Source organism: Polypterus senegalus, chromosome 10 (genome assembly GCF_016835505.1).
Source record: "Polypterus senegalus isolate Bchr_013 chromosome 10, ASM1683550v1, whole genome shotgun sequence".
In the NCBI taxonomy this organism is placed as follows: domain Eukaryota; kingdom Metazoa; phylum Chordata; class Cladistia; order Polypteriformes; family Polypteridae; genus Polypterus; species Polypterus senegalus.
The window spans coordinates 70,540,401-70,562,819 of NC_053163.1; the positions used below are offsets into that span (position 1 = coordinate 70,540,401).

The window sequence follows — 22,419 nt, forward strand, 5'->3', positions numbered from 1 at the left end:
GTTTACATCCCCTCAAGCGAACGCGAGATGGCGAGTGACATCATCCATTCCGCAGTTGCTAAGTTACAAACGCAGCACCCTGAGGCACTTGTGCTAATCGCTGGAGACTTTAACCATGTAACGCTGGATAAAACATTACCTGCCTTCTCCCAGTATGTGGATTGTAACACTCGGGGAAACAGGACTATTGACCTACTATATGCAAACGTTAAAGACGCATACAGCGCCACCCCACTGCCTGCGCTTGGGAAAGCAGATCATAACCTGGTTCTGCTTCAGCCTCAATACAAACCAAGAGTGAGGCGCTACCTACAACCACACGCTCATTCAGGAAGTGGTCCCTGAGGCAGAGCAGGCTCTGAGAGACTGCTTTGGAACTACAGACTGGGATATATTGCTGGATCACATAGTGAGAACATTGAAGAGGCTGTTGAATGCACAACTGATTACATCAACTTCTGTATGGACATTGTAGTTCCAGTAAGAACAGTATGCTGCTATGCTAACAACAAGCCATGGATTACAAGTGACATCAAGGGCCTTTTGAACCAGAAGAAAAGGGCTTTTAAAGGTGGTGATAAGCATGAGCTGAAGTGCGTGCAGAAGGAACTCCGAGTCCAGCTCAGGGGGCAAAGAGCAGTACAGGAGAAAGCTGGAGCAGAAGTTGCAGAACAACAGTATGAAGGAAGTGTGGGATGGGATGAAGATTATCACTGGCTGCAGCTCAAGGGGTGCCGCATCGAGACAGACGTGGAGAGAGCAAACCAAATGAACAACTTCTTTAATAGGTTTGATCACAGTAACCCACTCTCACCTCGAGTACTGCATCCTCCAACCATCCTTCTGCTGATACCAGCATAGGTGAGACATCCCCACCCACAATTACAGCAGCCCAGGTGAGCAGAGAGCTGAAAAGACTTTGTGCCAGCAAAGCAGCGGGTCCAGATGGTGTATCGCCACGATTGCTGAAGGCCTGTGCGTTGGAACTGGGGAGTCCTCTACAGCGCATCTTCAACCTGAGCCTGGAACAGGGAGAGTCCCAAGGCTTTGGAAAACATCTTGTATCACTCCTGTCCCAAAGGTATCACGTCCTAGTGAGCTGAATGACTTCCGCCTGTTGCTCTGACGTCACATCTGATGAAGACCATGGAGCGGCTGCTGCTTCACCACCTGAGGCCACAGGTCCGCCACGCCTCGACCCTCTGCAGTTCGCATACCAGGAGAAGGTGGGAGCGGAGGATGCCATCATCTATATGCTTCATCGATCCCTCTCCCACCTGGACAGAGGCAGTGGTGCTGTAAGAATTATGTTTTGGACTTCTCTAGCGCCTTCAACACCATCCAACCTCTGCTCCTTAGGGATAAGCTGACTGAGATGGGAGTAGATTCACACCTGTGGCATGGATTGTGGACTATCTTACAGACAGACCTCAATATGTGCGCCTTGGGAACTGCAGGTCTGACATTGTGTGCAGCAATACAGGGCGCCGAGGGGACTGTACTTTCTCCGGTCCTGTTCAATCTATATACATCAGACTTCCAATATGACTCGAGTCCTGCCACGTGCAAAAGTTCGCTGATGACACTGCTATTGTGGGCTGCATCAGGAGTGGGCAGGAGGAGGAGTACAGAAAGTTAATCAAAGACTTTGTTAAATGGTGCGACTCAAACCACTTACACCTTAACACCAGCAAGACCAAGGAGCTGGTGGTGGATTTTAGGAGGCCCAGGCCCCTCATGGACCCTGTGATCATCAGAGGTGACTGTGTGCAGAGGGTGCAGACCTATAAATATCTGGGAGTGCAGCTGGATGACAAATTGGACTGGACTGCCAATACTGATGCTCTATGTAAGAAAGGTCAGAGCAGACTATACTTTCTGAGAAGGTTGGCATCCTTCAACATCTGCAGTAAGATGCTGCAGATGTTCTACCAGACGGTTGTGGCGAGTGCCCTCTTCTACGCGGTGGTGTGCTGGGGTGGCAGCATAAAGATGAAAGACGCCTCACGCCTGGACAAACTTGTTAAGAAGGCAGGCTCCATTGTAGGATTAAAGTTGGACAGTTTAACATCTGTGGCAGAGCGACGGGCACTAAGCAAACTCCTGTCAATCATGAAGAATCCACTGCATCCACTTAACAGTGTCATCTCCAGACAGAGGAGTAGCTTCAGTGACAGACTTTTGTCACTGTCCTGCTCCACTGACAGACTGAGGAGATCGTTCCTCCCCCACACTATGCGACTCTTCAATTCCACCCGGGGGAGTAAATGCTAACATTAATTTTATTTTAATTCTTTTCATTTTTATTACTATTTAATTTAATATTGTTTCTTTGTATCAGTATACTGCTGCTGGATTATGTGAATTTCCCCTTGGGATTAATAAAGTATCTATCTATCTAATTGGCTCTGAATTAATCAGTTGATTTGGAACCAAAAAAAACTGCAGTCCTGTAAGTGAAATACCAGTATTCTATCAGTTTGCAGCTCAATAAAATAATTATAATAAAGGAAGGGGAATGGTGTTGGTGGTTTTTTTTAAAAGATACACAAACAGTAAGAAAGACATGCATGATGTTTTGCTGCTGTTAATTATCAGAGGTCTCACTTGTTCTTGCTAATTGATTCTGATGTCTTACTGCCGTATCATGGCCATGTGGAGAAGATTCACAGAGTGAAACAGTGCAGCTGTTGTTAACAAGAAAGTTGGAAGGTGTACTACATTATGGTTGCCTTAGACCAGTTTCTCATGACCTACATTCTTTTTGTGGCACTGGTGTCAGCCCTGAAAGTTATAAATAAATACTTGTAAGATGGGCTGATGTATCTGAACAATTTAATATTAATTTTGCTCAGATTCAGTGACAGTCACCTTTCAGATTCCTTTACTCATGCTTTCGATTATAGTTGGTTCACGGACAACACTTTGAGAACCACTGATATATAAGTCTTCAGTGTGGTTTGCTAATGTAACACTCTAGCTGATACTGGACAGCTGACTGGCATTGCAGTTGTCATTCCAGCAGGTGGCGCATCACAAACCTTTAACACCACATTTACAAATCCCATAAAATTAGCATATAACAGAGACATATACATTGCAGTTGTCATTCGAACAGATGAAACATCACATAAGTTTATAGTAATGCATTTTATTACTACAAATACTCAATGCACCATCTGTTGGAATGACACAGTGCATGTTATTGCTTTATACAGTATATTACAAAATATATTCAAAAAGATAGTGCACTGCAAACATTAATGCTGAGGTCTATGTTGTTAATTTAGGTTTCAGCCTGTCTCAGACAGGTAGCTCAGCTAGTTTCAATATATACAAGTAAAAGAGAGTAGAACTAAGCCTCAACACACAAATTGAAAATTTGGCTATTTGATAACTTCTAAAATATAGTGCTGCATCTTTGGAAGCAGGATGAGATGCACAGATGTGTCTTTTCAGGCAGTTCTCAACCTTTTCAGGGGATGTGAAGAAATGTTTTTCATACATGAGTATAATGTTTTGTTGAGTAGCATCCAGTAATGCATATGCGCCAGATGTCTACTCTCCACATTTTTTTTTCATGTAGCTAAATCTTACCTTTACCCCATGAGTGAAGAAATTATAGTATCACCAAAAATGTGCCTTGCACCGGTTTGACTTTAAAGCCAGTAATCTTTGAGCACAGTTTACTTTGGGGTTCTCAGTAAAGCTCTCTCCAAACATCTTCAAGAAGAATGCTATGTTGTATACTTTCTGCCCTCAAAATATTTTTTTTAAGTAATCAGCTTTTCACCAAGTGTATTTTTATTTTGATCAGTTTGGTTTGTGTATTCGTTACAGTGAAACAAACTTATTGCTGTAGTACGATTTAGCACTGTATACCTCAATGAATTTATCTCAACTTTAATCTCAGTTTATATTTTCTTATATGAGCTGTTATTGCTTCAGAATTAGCTATTGCTCAAGTATGAAGCTCCTTATTTTTCTTATTTTGACAGAGAAACTTCCTGTTGAGGGTTACTAAATCTTCATTTATAGTTGTGAACATCTCCATGACCTGCTTTCAAAAGCTGTTTTTTGATGTTGTGTGTTGTATTTTTTGGCCTGCAGACACAATCTCCAGACTGAAACTGGATCTTTCTGATCAAAAATGTAAAAATCAAATAAACTATAATTTGAGCATGCTGATTTGTTGATGTTTAGCTCTTGATAAATCCATTAGACCTTATCTTGTTGATATTTTAAAACAATGCGACGGATAATCCCATTTATTATTCACATTTTTCTTGAGACTCCTTTCTTTAAAAATTGTTCATTACATTTATTTTGCCTGGTTTTTACCTTAAAGAGTATGTAAAATAGGAGCCTGTTTCAGGAACATTAGCCACAAATGAGTAGGTGTTTGTGTATGTTATATGTATATGTAATATTTTTTTGTAATTCATTTAGCTTGGGGGATTAATGTGGTTATGATTGTTTTGCATCTGAATATTTTTTTCTGCCATTGTTTAAACATACAGCACAATGATTAGCAGTGCTGTCAAACAAACCTAAGATCTTGGGTTTATACCCTGTGTTTGGCCACTCTTTCTGTCAAATTGTACATTCTCCCTGTGTTTGTGTGGATTCTCCTGTGCATAGTCGGGTCTTCTTCCCATATCCCAAAGACATGTGAATGAAGTTAACTGGAAAATTTTAATAGACCCTATGTGTGTTTCTTCGTCCTGCATGGGGGGCCTATGCTGCCATGACAGGCAGTGACCCTCCTCAAACCTGTACTGGGTAATGATGGTAAGAGAATGTTGTATAATGTTATTATCTCTAAGAAAGTACTTCTTTGCTGCTTTGTACTTGTTCTTAAAAATTTCATTTTTAATGAATAAACATTGAAGAAAGATGGGGTTTAAGTTGTCTTTAATTATACTTTTAGGTTGCAGATGTTTCCATATAAATGTAGTATGTGGCATTTTCTGTGTATTGAGCCAAGTTATTTTAAGGATGGAAAATTGTTCTTGCCTCATTTAAACAAAGATGACCTTTAGTTTAGATTGGTTTTGAATTCTGATGCTAATTGACATTTCAATAAAACGTTCTCCTATTAGTACTCTATACATAAAGTCGGAAATGTACTTGCTTTCACAGACATTGTGAATAAGTTATTAAACTGAATACTGGTATTTTATTTCTTGGATTTGTCTTCATTCTTTAATCTTATAATCATTCTAGGCTTGGTGCCACCAAGTTAAAAAAAAAAATCCTTGAAGTATAAATATAATGACCAAACAAGGATATGTCAATATGAATATGGAGAGGAAAAATGTCCCATGTAATAAAGAGCAGGATACCATTTGTTTGACTAGAAGTACCTGTTGTTAGAGATGAATAAACATAATTCTTTTTGTGACCATGTGTGGTGTGTTTTAAGGAGTTGTTTAGAAAAATTGGTGTTGATTGTTCATTGTGAATTCAAGCTGACAAGGATAAGAGAGCACTCTAGTTCTTTCGTGGACTTACACGGTATTAGTCTTTTAAGAGGAGCACACATTTTGAAACCTTTGTTTTTTGAAAATCTGATTTCAGTGACACAAGTGGTTTTGAAATAAAGCATTTTGCATGTGTGAAAATTTCAGCATATTGCCACAGTAGAACTTGAGGTATATTGGCGCATGTCTTCCACCAAATAGCTCACTATTTATATACAGTTTGTTTTATTATAATGTAAAGTTTTTTAAATGAGTTTCATTTTTCATAAAAACAAACAACATGTAAAAGAAAATGCTACAGTTTTATTATAACACATTGCATCTACACTCAGGAGTGCAAATTTGGACTACATTTAATAATCAAAGTTAATCAAATGTATATAACTAAATAACTGGTAATTGTTTAAAAAAATAAACACCCTACTTAATAAGACAAATTTTACTTATCTATTAAAATATGTTTAGAATTTTCTAAATGCATTTTTATTGGAGAATAAGGGCATATTAATGTGTTTTAGAGACCCCTTTGTGCTCGGCTTGTTAATTGACTAGCCAACAACTACTCTAATAGTACATAAGTTCAGTAGCTTCTCACTGGTTTTGAGATTGTCATTAACCATGTTCATTAGTAACATGTCTTGTTCTGTCTTTGTATACAACCTGTGTGTGATTCTGTCGGGCACCCAGTCAATTTAGAATTGTCTGTGGTAGTGCTCCCCATTTGGCAAATTGCTATTGTCCTACTTTGCATGCAACATGGTTATTTTGTATTTAGTAATGTATTTGCTGCTTTGGTATTTCGGTACATTATTATTCTGTTGGCAGTAAACTTCATCACCCTTCGAAATCCAGTTATACTTAGCTGTCTTCATTTTCACTGAAGACATCTATTCTGCTTTATGGCAGAAAATTACCCAATTATAGGTTAAAAAGTATCCTCAACTAGCAGTGGGTGGCATGGCCTAAAATCATTGTCATGGGAAAACTAAAAATTGTAATGGTTTTGCTGGAGAATGTATTTGTATATATATTTCAGACTGAAGCTTTTACAGTATTTGTTTAACACATAACAAATGTATTACTGACTTGTTTAGTAATTAGCGCTTAACATGCTTTTACTCAAATTGATTCAGTTGCAGGTATTCACCTCTCCTGAACTGCTGAAAGAATGAAAGATTCTCTCTCTCTCTCTCTCTCTCTCTCTCTCTCTCTCTCTCTCTCTCTCTCTCTCTCTCTCTCTCTCTCTCTCTCTCTCTCTCTCTCTCTCTCTCTCTCTCTCTCTCTCTCTCTCTCTCTCTCTCTCTCTCTCTCTCTCTGTGTGTTGAAACCTGTCCTGTTTAAAATGGCTTACCAATCAGATTGAACCACATAGTACTCCCCGTTGTTCTCTTGAAGGGGTAGGCTAATTTATATCACACAGTCCATATACAAAGACCTTTCCTTTATGATAAGAATGCACTGATACAATCACTTTTTCATGTTGTTTGCAGGTTTTTCAGTTACTTTTAATGTACTGGTGAAGCCTTTTTTCTTTTTCAAAATTCACACTGAAAAGAGAAAAAGAAGAAGTTTATCAGTTATACTGGATCAATTTATAGCTCTCTTATTAAAACTTTCAGGTATCTGAAATGAACAAAATGAGAACTTTATGTCATATATTGTGTGACAGCAAGGCAAATTTAAATTTCTCATTGCAAACTTAAACAACATTATAATTAATATGATTATTCAGTGTAAACTCGTATCTCTTAATTTAAGGTAATTGAACATTGGTTAACTGATAACATTCTTAAAACATTCATTAATTCAGTCCTGGACTATACACATAATTTGAAAACCTATAAATAAGTGAAGTATGAATTTATCTATAAGGGATGTAATAAATGACAATATTTTGGTATCAGTTTTTGTTAAAAATAGTTTAACTTTGAAGGTGTCTGTATGGAATTTACTAAGCATCATAAGTACATTTAGCTTAAGCAACTGCTTCAGTAATTTTCAGATTTTTCTTTTATAATCCTTACAGTTGGTAGATTTCGCTCATCCTCTTTAAACATTTCTCTGACATTTTAAATATATTCTTTGCAGTAGTGCTTCTTATGCCATTTTCTTCTGGTCAGTTGTACATGCATTATACAGTATAATGTTCTGTCCAAACTATGCTAAAAGTTCTGTAATTAGTACTTTGTAATGAAAATGTTAGAAGTAAATTACTGCACTTCAACAAAGAACATTTGAACTGGGTTTATCAGGCTCAGGAAATGTATGAACATATGAATTCAAAACTGTGATATTTGTAAAAGCAAAAAAGCGATTAAACATATGTAAACCTGTCAACAAAAAAAACTACTGAGCAGCTGGCCATGTACAATATTCTAAAATTGTAGTCTGCATAAGACTTGGTGAGTCTTTTTCTGGAATTCATATCACACAGTCTGAATTAAGCCAAGAAGATGACCTTGCTTCTTTTATTATTGCTTTATCCAGTCATGTGAATTCATTGTAGGTTATTTGCTTAATAATATTAGTGTTTTTTTTATTTATGGTTTTCATGTCTTTTTGTGAAAAGAAAAAGCTTCAGCTGTGCTGTGCAATACCATGTTTTAAACATTAGTCTAAATAGTTGTTCCAACTTCAAAATTAGCCCAATAAATGGCAAGTCTTTTTTTTAATTGAATATTACTAAATGAACAATCTAATGTTTATTGTATTTATAGTGCTATCCTGACTGATTCAGTTTTGAATTTTTGCATTTGTAGAATCTGCCATCTCAGGCAAAAACATATAAGTATGTGTAATATCACTTATCTTGCTGATGGAAGGGTAAGCAACACTTACCTTCATGCTTTTCTTTTTGGCTTCCTATGCACATATTATTTTGGTTAGCTTGAAAGTAGATTGAATTTTCTTAGACTTTCTTGTTAGTGTGAGTTTAAATGCACACTTTTGTTTTACCCATCTTGTAAATTTTCACTTGACTTGGCAGGACTAAAATAATATGACTTCTTCATATCTACTTAGTCCAGTTCAAGATAATGGGAACCAGAGATAGAGCCAGAACTCCAACCATTACTGGGCTCAAGGCAGAAATCTGCAATGAATGGGTTATCTGTGCGTTATAAAGCCCACACATGTGCACACACACACACACACACACACACACTCTCACATTCATGCTGGGTCAGCGTCCAGTCCTTGGACAAGCATCTGTTTAGGAACATGGAGGAAAACATTTAGTACCTAGATAAAAACAGTGCAAACCTCATGAGAACATGCAGAGGCCAGATAAACAACAGCCAAGTGTGGAATTTGGACCTAGGAGGCTAAATCTGTGAAGCAACAGCAGTAACCACTGGACTCCACTATACTGGCCCAAATCATTAAAATAAGAATAGTTTTGAATTGATAAGTCACTTACACCAATCTCAAAGCCACTGATGCAATCAAGTAAAACTGTAAAGGCAGTTAGCTATTGCATAATAATTTTCATGTCACACTTTTTATTTCATGCATATTCAACCAGACACAATATTGTGGAATTGGTTATGATATAACACTAGCACTAATTGCTTTATATATTTCTAAGATCAGTAATTATTTTCTTATAGTCAAGATATTAACAGATGCACCAGATGCCACAACTAAGTATCTGACATCTTATTACATATATAAAAAAAAAAATCCAAAACTTAAGAGAAATGTATGAAAATGCCCCACTGAGAAAAAAAATGGAGTGTTAAGCCTCTGTGAATTTCATTTGAATGTGAAAATATGTATACCTGGCAAAAGGATAAATTGATTAAGGGCTGGAATTTGAAAGAAGTATAGGTAACACATCTATTATATGAAAAACCTACACTCTTTAACTTAATACGATGGGAAAATGGCACTCCTGTTTCAAGACACTGGGGGTGTTAGTGAGAGAGAGAGTTTTATTCCATTGTAGTGTGACATTATGAATAAAAATACATGACTCTGAAAACATGCCCACATCATATGATGAGATACACCAATACCATTTTTGACACTGATACTAAGTACTTAATGAGTACTTTTGGACGACACGGAGTGCTGATAGGAGTACTTCTGTTTAGAAAGGAAAACATGGTTCCACATTTTCAATGACAAACCTGTAAGAACAATACACATTTACTGTATTCACTATGGCTTATTAAATAAAGTTGTATTATTATAATTATATTTATTACAAGTAATAATTAAGTTTTTTTTAGATTTAGCAAACAATAGATACAATCTCTTTTAAAAATGTTTAATTTTAATAAAAACAAAATATAGCCTATTTGTACTTCTTGGAAACTGAAACAATCATCTAGCTTAACTAATCTTCTAAATGTTAAAGGCAGTTTCTTTTTAAAAACCAGTAATATTTCATAAATTTTTATATTCTTTTTATATCTGCAACATTCAATGACCACAGTACTACAGTACATAGTGCTGACATAAGCTTTCTTGCTAAAGTAGACAAGGAAGAGGGACAAACTAAATTCCTCGTCTGTTTAGAGGAGAACATTGATCTTGGAATATCAGATATGTATTGTGTCCTTTAAGTTCAGGTTTACTCTTATTTGAACATAGTAGAATGTAGAGATGTCACAATAACTGAACTTTTGCATTTGATACCAATACTGGTGAGTTTTTTAATACCATTTGATACCACAACAAAAACAGAAATCCCATTCAGTGGCTTTTTATTAAAATCCCTCAATTTTTTGATGTGCACAATAGATTGCCCTTTCTGTAATACAATGTAAGATATATTAATACTTGCAGCAACAGCAGCTTTAAAATACTGGTATATTCATCAAACAGTTACACAACTATCATTTTAAGTAATAAAGTATTGGCATTCATAAATATCAAAATACAATGCAGAGCTTAAACTTTAATGTTTGGCAGAGGTTAAATTTTGGGGGTCCCCATAAGCTTAAGCCTAAGCTTTATAAAGAATGTAGTACCATGAACTACTAGTGTTTACTTAATGTATGCACATTCTAAACATATTCTGACATTTTCTGTCCAGTAACTGAAAACTACTGCTTAACGTTTATACTAAATATAAAAATTCTAACATCCTTATATACAGTATGTAAAGTTGAGTTTATGAATTACAAGATAATTCCAGATATTTCCATTTAAACCAACTCTTTAAAACTGCTTGTAACAACTTGCTTTTAAACTCTGTCAACTGTCAGTGAATAAATTGGTTAAGTTTGTAATATTTGCTATTTTAAGATTTATATTTGTGTCATTATCTGTTTAAAAAATATTGCTAAGTAGTACTATTTGACGGATTAGCCAAATTGATTCAAATTTCAAATGTTAGAAACTCACATGGTGCTTTAATTTTCTAAATCTGTCTCTCCATTATTTTACCTTTGTCCCAATATTACAGCTTCCTGCATGAAATTAAACTTGTTAGTTTTACAGACATGCTTTATTTCAGAACTCCTGTTAAACAGTCTTGTTTTACTGTTTTCAATGTTTGTTGTGTTAGTGATCAGACTTTTTCTTATGCCTTTGTACAAATGTAGAATTTGAAAATTATTAGGGCTGTTGTAATCAATAAATTAATAGCTGTGAGGCAGCATTATATTCTTCTTTATTGTATGGGTTATACTTTAAAACCCAAACAAATGAGACCACTTCAGTTTTGCAGATTTGTATTTAGCAATGAAGTATGCTATTTTGCTTTTCCTGCTGTTTCTTTTGGTGATTAAACATTTCAATTACAACAGTACGTGTTCGATTTGACAGGGAGCTCTGCCTTGTCCTTCATAGAAGTGAAACGCTGAAAAACATTTATTTTGGTATTGGAAAATGGAGAAACTCGTTGCTGGAGTGGACAAGGTAAATAGCCACTTTATTTGAATGTTGTGTCAATATTTTCTTGCTACAATTGTCATTTGTGCTGACAGTGATCCCACTGTTCTATACAGTATGTGTAACTCTGAATGTGTGGGAGTCACAGCCCAGCATTACTCTGAAATGTAAACAAAAGATCCCTGGGCATCCTTAGTGAAGAGTAGGGTGAGTCCCGAAGTCTAGGCTACATTGCCATCATGGTCTGGTCATGGCCTCCTAATCAAACCCTGTCTCCGATTGGCTGTTTCTCTCGCCACTTTCACTACCTATTAGCTAATGTGTGGTGAGCATACTTGTTTGAAAATGGCTGCCATCGCCTCATCCAGGCAGATTCTATACATAAGTGATGGTTGAAGTGGCTCCCCACTCACTGAAAATGCTTTGAATAGTGAGAAAAGTGACATATAAATGTAAAGATTTACTCTTCTTTTTCTTCTTCGTCTTCATCTTCTTTGCTTTTTTCGTCATCTTCATCTCACCGGTTAGAAAATTGACGTATACTTTGATTTATGGACATCTGTAGAAGTGCTTGCTACAATCTGAGAATGAATGCAAATCATTCATTTGGGGTTGTGTAAGACACTATTTGAAAGCAATTAATCTCATTATCTTTTCATACAAATACATGACAATTCAATGTAAATGATTGCACCTCATTTGATCAGCAATGTTATTTCACTCTCAAAGCACCCAAAATCTGTTCTGAATTAATTCCATCATGGGATAAAAGTGGCAGTAAAGAGAGCATGTTTGTTTTCCATTATTATTATTATTATTATTATTATTATTATTATTATTATTATTATTATTATTATTTTAACAAATATGATTCTAGCACTGTGCTGAAATTGTCTTGTCCAAACACAAAAGTATTTCCAGACATGACCACTGCTTTTGATATGTGTTGATGTGGTGCTGTATCTTCAGCAGTGAGCTATTTTCATATGTAGCTTTTACCCATTTTTTTTCCACATATTATTGTACCTACCAGAGTATTTAGTCTAACTGCAGTCATGCATGAGTGTAGAATCGATTTTCTCAGTACTACTGATACTATAAAAAAAGCTTATACTGATATGTTTTCAAAACTTAAGGACCGAATTAGTACCAATTATATCTGTTCTTGTGACTTCCCTAATAGAATTAAAGTCACACTTGTATGTCTCCTGGGAGTAGTGACAGCAGTACAATACAAACAAATGTTTGTACTGTATGTGTATTTTCTTGCATTATTAGAATTTTTTTTTTTTTTTTAACCTTGTTTTTGCAGTCTGTAAAGGATACTGTGCTAGTGGAAGCTAGGTTAAGAAGTGAGGTGATGATTAGTGAGCAGCAGTATGGCTTCATGCCAAGAAAGAGCACTACAGATGCAATGTTTGCTCTGAGGGTGTTGATGGAGAAGTTTAGAGAAGGCCAGAAGGAGTTGCATTGCGTCTTTGTGGACCTGGAGAAAGCATATGACAGAGTGCCTCGAGAGGAGCTGTGGTATTGTATGAGGAAGTCGGGAGTGGCACAGAAGTATGTAAGAGTTGTACAGGATATGTACGAGGGAAGTGTGACAGTGATGAGGTCTGCAGTAGGAACAACAGACACATTCAACGTGGAGGTTGGATTACATCAGGGATCAGCTCTGATGAGACTAGATTAGACAGGAGTCCCCGTGGACTATGATGTTTGCTGATGACATTGTGATCTGTTGCGATAGTAGGGAGCAGGTTGAGGAGACCCTGGAGAGGTGGAAATATGCTCTAGATAGGAGAGGAATGAAGGTCAGTAGGAACAAGACAGAATACATGTGTGTAAATGAGAGGGAGGTCAGTTGAATGGTGAGGATGCAGGAAGTAGAGCTGGCGAAGGTGGACAAGTTTAAATACTTGGGATCAACAGTACAGTGTGGGGATTCTACAAGAGAGGTGAAAAAGAGTGCAGGCAGGGTGGAATGGGTGGAGAAGGGTGTCAGGAGTAATTTGTGACAGACGGGTATCAGCAAAAGTGAAAGGGAAGGTCTACAGGATGGTAGTGAGACCAGCTATGTTATATGGGTTGGAGACGGTGGCACTGACCAGAAAGCAGGAGATAGAGCTGGAGGTGGTAGAGTTAAAGATGCTAAGATTTGCACGAGGATGGATAGGATTAGAAATGAGTACATTAGAAGGTCAGCTCAAGTTGGATGGTTGTTAGACAAAGTCAGAAAGGCGAGATTGCATTGGTTATGTGCAGAGGAGAGATGCTGGGTATATTGGGAGAAGGATGCTAAGGATAGAGCTGCCAGGGAAGAGGAAAAGAGGAAGGCCTAAGCGAAAGTTTAAGGATGTGGTGAGAGAGGACATGCAGGTGATGGGTGTAACAGAACAAGATGCAGAGGACAGAAAGATATGGGAGAAGATGATCCGCTGTGGCGACCCCTAACAGGAGCAGCCGAAAGAAGAAGAAAGAATGATGTGCTTTTGACTCATGCACTGCTCCTTAATTAGAGATGCAAGTGAATCTCTGCATGCACATACTAATTTATTCAAAGAGTAAGAGTTCGGACATTTTATCTGACTTAAATAGCTCATCCTACTGTTACAAATTGTTAGATTTAGTCTGACAAAAAAAGATTTTTTCATTGTGGAGTAGTGAGAACTGCATGTGGCATCAGTAGTGTCGGGCATGCACAGACATTGAGAGCAGATTGTTTCGCCAGCTAGTCTCTTGTGTATAAATTAAGACCCTGTGAATGTCCTAAAGGTTGTATTGTGATGGTTTTTAAGCATGTGTTCCTTATTATCCATTACTAAAGACAATACACACCAACCACTCACAAATACGAAAATACAGAAATTAGTTTTTAAATTACCATTGTTAACATTTATACAGAAGACGCCTTTCTCTATCACATATGATGTATTACATTTTGTTGCATTGATTGCTTTGTTTTTTATTTCCTAATGGCAACTTTGTTTGCATTTGAGCTTTATTTTCGATCATTGGTATATCTGAAGTGCTGGCAGAGAATTAAAGGTGATGCTGGCAATTTTTTTTTTTGAGAGTTTAAAGAGTCGAGAGATGATGTGCAAAATTCACTACTACAGCAAATCAGTGCATACCCTGTATATATGTTATATGCAAAATGAACACTGAACGAGTCAATCTCTTCACACAAGGAATTGGCATAGTGGCATATTGTGGTTAGGAAAATGAACCTATTATTATTTTATTAAATACATTTTTTAAATTATTATTATACATGCCTAATGGTTGCTTCCTCATTAGTGGTGTCTCCACATAAATTCTTGCTGCAGCCTGGACCTGACTATGCATCTCACAGCAAACGTAAGTGTCAGTTGCAGTAATATGAAAAGATTTTAATTTTATTTAATTTATTTAAAACTTGTGTAAAATAAATTTGGATTCTGTCTTCAAATTTGTAGGAGACAACTCTAATTTAAATAAATTTTGGATCTGGTATAACCCTGCACAAACAAAATGGTTAAATCTGATTGTTCTTGAGCTTAATCTGTTTTGCACTGCTAAAACTCAGTCTGCTTAAATTTTCCCAACTATGTACGGTTTTGGTCATGTATGAGTGGAGGTTCCAGTCACTTACTAAATTAATTCCAGCCAACTTACAGTTTGGCAACTGTATCTAGAGAGCTGTATTTTACCTATATCTATATGAGTAATAATGAATAATATCAATACATCCTTAATCATATGTTTTGCAGACATTTTAACTTATATAATTTAAGAGATTAATTTCTTTTATTTAATGAAACCATAGCCCAGATAAAGTAAACACATTTTCCCATTCATCCTGTAAATGTAATGGACATGGCTACTATAAGTTTTCTCTCTATCAAGCTGTTTTCTAATTGGCTTATCAAGTTCACGATTATAGGGAACTGGTGCCTATTTCAGATGCACTAACAGAGAATTGCACACAATGGGGCTGTCAAAATGATGAACGAAAAAACATTACATTTGCTGAAGCTAAAGTTCAGTGGCTAATTCTGGGTGAGTCCACAGGCATACACAATAGCAAATGCTTTCATACTTAATATGAAGCACCTTGCAAACAAACCTATTTTGTTATGAAAGCACCTTTTAAAATATGTATGTAAATGACATTTTGTAAATTAATGCATGCTAATTGATATGGTGCTGATATTTTTTAGCACTGATTTCAAGAAGTATTAATTTTTCAGTTATAAAAAATAAAATCTCACCGAATAAATATGGCATCTGCACATGATGGGATAGATCAGTCTGTGATTATTATATCATTCTTTACAAAACCCTTGCAGAAATCCCCACTAAGCTTAGAAGATCCCCCTCAGTTGCTAATACATACAGTATTCTGAGCATTTTAAGCATGTGTTTAAAAAAAAAAAAAATTGTCAATCGAACATGCTTTCAAAAATAATGAAAAGTTTCTATTTATCAAAAAAATGTGCTAGAAAGAGTAGTAAATGGTAAAACTACTGATATGCTGCTGTCTCTCTCTCTCTCTCTCTCTCAACAATCACAGACCACCTCAGTGATACTGAGATCAGGGTGCAGTGAAGACTACTGTCTACTGCAGAACTCATTGTTCTTATTTTTGCTGGAGACTCTTCTTTATGAACTTGGCTATGTGTTTGAGGTCATTATACCGCAGTGTGTGGTTGAAACTGATCAGATGCCTTCTTAATGGTAATGTGTGATGGGTGAGAATCTTCTTGTACTTCTCAGCCTTAAGACTTCCAGTAATTCTGACCAGAGCACCAACTCCATTGGCAGAGGCCCAGCCCCAGACCTGAAGGGAAGCTGTGATGTGTCTCAGTGTTCACTGCAGACACTCATCCGTGTAGTTTTATCCAGCTCTTCTACAGACAAGCTGCTTCCTGCTTGATACATATTAAAAAAAAAAAAAAAAAAGAAATTGTCAGTCTTGGGCGCTTGTTGTTCAGCACACCTTTCTTTGTGTTTTTGTGCATCTCTTGGCTTAGTTTTCAGTTGGGAGAATTTGGCTTTTTGCTAGCAGCTTTTCCTTAAAGGCCACCTCTGACAAGACTTCTTTGAATTGTAGAGTGGTTTACTTGTCCCCAGTGGTTTATGCGAGTTCAAAACTGATAGCAGTGCTGGATTTCTCCAGAATATCAAAAGTGTCATCAGTATGGTGCTTAGTCTTGCCTGGTGCCTTGTGCTTCTTTAGAAAAGCTTTGACAATACACTGTGAAATTTCCCTCTGCCCAGAAATTTCTGTTTAGGAAAATGCTTGTATAGAATTATCACCTTGTGTCCTGTTGTTATGCTTACTCTTGCCATAGTGTAGTAATTGATGATTTGAAGGTTAAACTACCTCATCTGTCACATAGTCACCTTTTGGTTTGCTTGTCCTTTGCCCTGTTTGATTCTTCTTTCTACTTCAATCAACCCTTTATGTCATTGATCATTTGAACCTGTTTTGTTATCTTTATTTGATAATTCACTGCACTATAGATATACAAAGTAATGAAGTATTTCTGAAAAGTGTTTTATTGTTTAATATGTTGCTTTCATTAAATAAATATAATAATTTGACTTAAATTTTTTTGGAAAATAAATGTTTGTAAATTTAAAACCTGCTATTTTCAACTGGCACAGTAATGCAGAAGGCACAAAATAAACATCTAAGACAAAATGTGTACATTTTATAGAATGATTTTTACCTGGTTATTCTGTGGGGATATATCGGGGGTGAAAAAATGCTTTAGTTGTGAAGTTTCACAGTTGGTGGCATTAGCCAAATCCTTTATTTACCTTTGATTTAATTCTTATTAATTGTTAGTTCTAAAAACTAATTATTCGTTTTTTTTATTTTTAATCCTTGTGCAGTACTGGCATTTGCCTGTTGTCGCAGTTTGTTTGTGCAACGAGAGTGGCTGTTGGTGTGTGGCAGCTATGAATCTTTTATTTGTGCTTTGTGAACTTGCCTGCACTTGTGCTCTCTGGTGCTCCATATTAATGCTAGTGTCTGCAGCAGCTGTTATTTTGAAAGAACTAATTTGCAGTATGTGTGTTGTCACCTTCTCTTTCATATCCTGCAACTGTTTCACGCTATCTTTGAAATATTCTTTGCAGTGAGTTTTCTGAAGATCATTTTTGCTATTGCTTTTGCCTCCAAGTGGTTTATCTCTGTTTTTTGTTTTACCCATACTCTTCCACTTTTGTCTTTATTTTCCTGTTGGAGCTATTTGTTTGCTTTTTGGAGCAAGGCAGCATTTTAAAGATGATGGGGCAAAGAAGATGATCCTTGCTTGTTACTTTACACAACAATCTTGTTAGTTTTTCAGTATGAGGCTTTAGGCCCAGGGATTATAAGGGAATGACAATGGAGTTTTTGGCTCTCAAGGGGCCTCATATATAAACGGTGCGTACGCACAAAAATGTTGTATAAGAATGTTTCCACGTTCAAATTGCGATGTATAAAACCTAAACTTGGCGTAAAGCCACGCACCTTTCCATGGTAGCTCATACCCTGTCGTACACAAAATCTCTGCAGTAGCAGTGCTACTGTTCCTATGTGGTTATCATTTCTTTTTTAGATCCACATCTTTGACGCGTCTTTATAAATACACTGAAATTAACTGCATATTGTTTATTAGTTTAATGCATCTGATTGTAATTAACTTGTAACAATATAAGGGTCCACAAAATGGTCAAACTATTCTAAATACCATAACTGCTTTAGCGCTGTTACTCTCACTGCACCTCGGATCCCACATCGGATCATCTTTTTCCATATTACTCTCACTGCACCACTTGGAGTATTTATATCACTGTGTCTGAGTGTGAATCACAGCTGTACAGCAGCTGATCAGAAAGAGAATTATCGGTATACAGCATCAAGCACATGCTGCCTCAGCCATGCTGTCTATTGAACTGCTCTCATATGACAATGCTTCAGAGCCTTTCTTGTACTGACCTCACAGTTCAGAAACAGTTTCATCCCAAGAACTATAAACGCACTCAATCAGTCCATCAAGTGCTCCTTGTAGAACTGTTTGTACTTATAAGTACAATTACCTCACTGTTAACTTGCGATACACTTATAATATTGCACAACCTGAGCCACTTTATAAAGCGCGTATTTACATACGATGACGATATCATTTTTAAGATGAAATGCAGCAAAATATGTTTATTATATTATAAAGATAAAACTTTAACTTCATTTAAATAATCTATATTGTTAATAATTAAACATGTGAGGACACGGTGCCGCAGTGCTAGCGAGCTGCTGGCACTCCGTTTACGGATTGTTCCTGCCTCGTGCTGTATTCTTGCTGATGCTGACGTTACATTGGAAGGATAGATGGATAGAATAATTAAACACGTACTACGAAGATATTTCGATGTTCCTTAAAAGTTTTGAAGAATCGGTGTTCTAAGCTTATAGATGGCTTAACGTCTATTACAGAGTTGATTGTGTGGCGATTGGGTATTTGGAGAAAGAAAAGTAAGGACAGGTATTGGAGGTTAGTACGTTTGAAAGAAACAGCACTGCTACAATAAAGTATTTCATTGAAGGTCACGCATGGCGCAGCAAGCATCTTGCGTGAGACATGAACAATCACTTCACCACCATGTTCCCATGTTTAATAACATGCTTTAACTCCTATCTTCATGAAAATTATATCACGTAGACATCTCAGTATTTTAATTATTCAGAGAGCTGTAATATCACGAATGTAATGGATTCTGTGTCCTGTTGGTAGAAGAGAAAGCCCGGAAGCACGTAGTGATTCACACACATAGATCACATAGAAGATCAAATACAAAAAAAAGCATTTAACGTGCTACTTTAGTTAGGATGGGATTGAGAAACTAGTAAATTAAACGATTTTAACATTAAGTTTATGATGTTCTATTTTAATGAAAAAATAAACTACGTGATTTAAGTGGAAATTTAGAGATTAAAGTTGACATTTCATGCTTTTTCCACACTGTGTGCCTTTTTTTTTTCTTTGTACCCTAATAAGCTTTCATATGACACTCGGACGGTGGGCTACGACTCGCCTTTTCACGGCGACTTTGATATTTGACAACGTTTTTTATTTCGGCACTGTGCGACTTTGTGAACTTGAGCTTTCGAGTTTCTCCGACAAGCTATGTCACTCGATCAACTTCCTTTTGTTGTTTATACCACTGTTTAAACCAATAGATAGTTTGTATTTCTTTGCTTCCTCTTGGTATTCGATGAAATTCTTCTATTTTCCCTCTTGCTTTTGCCATTGCCTTTTCACAGAAGGCTGAGATTAAGGGTTATTCATATTGATTTGCATATTGAAAGAGGCGTAATTCTAGGAGGAGTTGGGGCGGGACAGCAGGCATGTGCTTTACTTTTCACGCTGACCGGGATTTATGTAGCGGAAGAACGTGGAAGTTGGCGTACGCTCAGATTTATGCATCTGGATTTTTGTGCGTAAGCACATTTCCACTTTTGTCCATACGCCATGTTATAGTGTGAATTCTATGCACGGCATTATACATGAGGCCCCTGGTCACTACAGACAAATATAGTGTAGCAGTATTGTTTTGGTTTTCATGCTAGATAAGCTGTTGATGCAATAGCTTATAAATACAGTGGACCCTTGACTTACGAACTCAATTCGTTCGCGAGGGCTGGTTGTAACTCAAGTTGGTTGTAAGTCAAGACTATTTTTCCCATAAGAAGTAATCGAAATACCCATAATGCGTACCGAACCTCCCACAGCAACACTTACTTAGCCTTTTTATAATAAAAAAGGGTTGTATAATGCACATAATTTACCAAAACACCAATAATTTTTCTAATGTACTAACCAAAAATTTATAAAAAGTGCCTAGCCTACCAGAAACAACAATTTCATACTGTACTCGCCATTAAATTTGACATCTTTGGGCTGCAGGAAGGGAGGAAGAGGAGAATGAAATGGAAGGTGGTTATTGTTTAGAAGGAGCCTCCTTATGCAAGTCTTTTCTTTGTAAAATTGTCGAGATGGTGGATTTCGACATGCTGTAAATATTAGCGAGATCAGTCACAAACGCCACTCTCATATTTCCGCACAATTTCCTTCTTCGTTTCGATTGTGATCGCTGTTTCTCAAGTTAATAATGACAATAGTCGAGCACTCAGTTCAAAGCTGGCTGTGTTGTGAACTGCTGTAATAATACACTCCAAAGCAAGCCGGTGCCTGATGACATCATGTGCTGCGCCAACCCGCTAGCTAACATCGCTTAACAATCGCTTTCTTTACCTTCGTTACCTTCTCTTCCTTCCTTAGCAATTATGCGTCTTGCTTGCCATGGTCTTAGTGAATTATAGATATAGATAAATTACTGCACTGACCGAAATTACGTCCACAAACACATGTATCTGGGCTCAGACTGACGCTTACGAACGCTCTCAGCTGTTTGTTTACAATCACACAAGCGGATACACATGACCGCATTCGGGTCGTAACGCAAGATGTTGGTCGTAAATCAAAACAAAAATTTTGGTCGTAAATCAAGTTGTTCGCATGTCAGGCCGGTCGTATGTCAAGGGTCGACTGTAAACTGCAGACCGATAACTCATGAATTTCCCCAGAGTCAAGTCCTGATGAGGTATAAAAAGTTGATTTCTGCCATAGCTTACTGCTTATAGGAGAGTTAGAAATACTCCAAGTAGTAAGCAAGTAAAGCACCTCCACTTTTAGCCCATAGCAAGACTGAAGTTATATGTGTTATTTTAAGTTGTTACTTTCTGTCAGTATTATCTCAAGGTACCCTGCATTCATTGAAATTACATTTACGTTCTGAGTTAAAAAAAAAAAAAACTTGTATGTTTTCTGGAATTTTTAAAATTTTTTTTTTTAAAAAAAGCTTTAAGATTATGATAAAGGGGCAAGTTGGTATTATAATATCATTTTTGCACATTTGCACAAACATGAATGTTCTAGTTGATTGACATCTGTAAATTGGCCTGGTGTGAGTAAAATAGAGTATGAGTGTGCTTACACATTTATGGGTCTGTCATTCTCCACTTGTTCAAGCCTTGTAGCCAATGCTGCTGAGATAGAATCTAGCCTCCATCATAGTTACTTCTTCATTTCTTTTAATTCCAGGTAACGTTTTGCTTTGGGGAAGATGTGAATATAAACGGAAATCACTAAGTCATTAAGAACTTTTGCCATTATTTTTTTGCAATTAACTGAATTTAATATGTGTTCTGCATGGAGTATCACACCTAAAATAATGTTTCATTGTATGTAACTGAGTGCTAATTACACCAGTTTTATTTTTGGAAGCTTACTGCCTGCATGCCTGTATTGAAGCACCATTGCCTTATAAAGTATTAGAAATAACTTATCCCCCCTTCATAACTTGTTTAAGTGCCAATGTAATACCTTCTATGTAAAATATCTGAAAAATGTGCTAACACCAGCAGCAGTAGTGGGGGATTACAGACTGCGTTTATTATTGTTGATTCTGGATCAGATGAGTTTTAAACCTCAGTTGTATTGTTTGATGATGGTTTTTAAGTAAAAAAATGTTCGAGAAAGGCCATATGGATACACATTTACAGAAAGCTGTTTAATGTGATTCAGGGTTGCTGTATAATTGGACCCTATGCCAGCAGAACTTGGCGCAAGGCAGGCAACAGCCCTGGATATAGTGCCAGTCCAAAGCAGGGCCCACTCACATTTGGACCAGTTTGGAGTGAATAATTAACCATTAACCTAACTACATGCATGTAGGAATCTTCAAAAAAAATCCACATAGATATAGTCAGAACATGCAAACTCCATATTGGCAAATACTGTCATGGGATTCAAACCCAGAATTTTGGACCTGTGAATGTCCATATTACCCACTGCATGATCTTTAAGTTTATTTCAATATTTTGAAAAGTAAAAGGACGCTCTGTAATGCTTCATGCGTCACTCCAGAATAATGCGCAATGTGTTGTGCATTTTAAAACAATAAAAATATTAAAATCGTCATACTGAATTCATTGTTATAAAATGCAGAGAGCAGAATCCTTTTACATTAATGCTGCATATTATAGAGAGTGTGGATTGCACAC

General features: G+C 36.7%; 1 protein-coding gene across 2 annotated transcripts in view; it reads left to right on the forward strand.

The window, feature by feature from the left end:
- rps6kal (ribosomal protein S6 kinase a, like) overlaps positions 1 to 22,419 on the forward strand; it is a 150,000-nt gene that overhangs the window by 21,105 nt on the left and 106,476 nt on the right. The window contains exon 2 of one of the 2 annotated variants that reach the window (XM_039765948.1): positions 11,259 to 11,351. The exons of the other annotated variant lie outside the window; for it this stretch is intronic. Within the exon in view, the coding sequence (XP_039621882.1) occupies positions 11,322 to 11,351 (30 nt within the window). The 5' untranslated portion in view covers positions 11,259 to 11,321. The remainder of the gene's footprint in view (positions 1 to 11,258; positions 11,352 to 22,419) is intronic. 2 annotated transcript variants of the gene reach the window in all.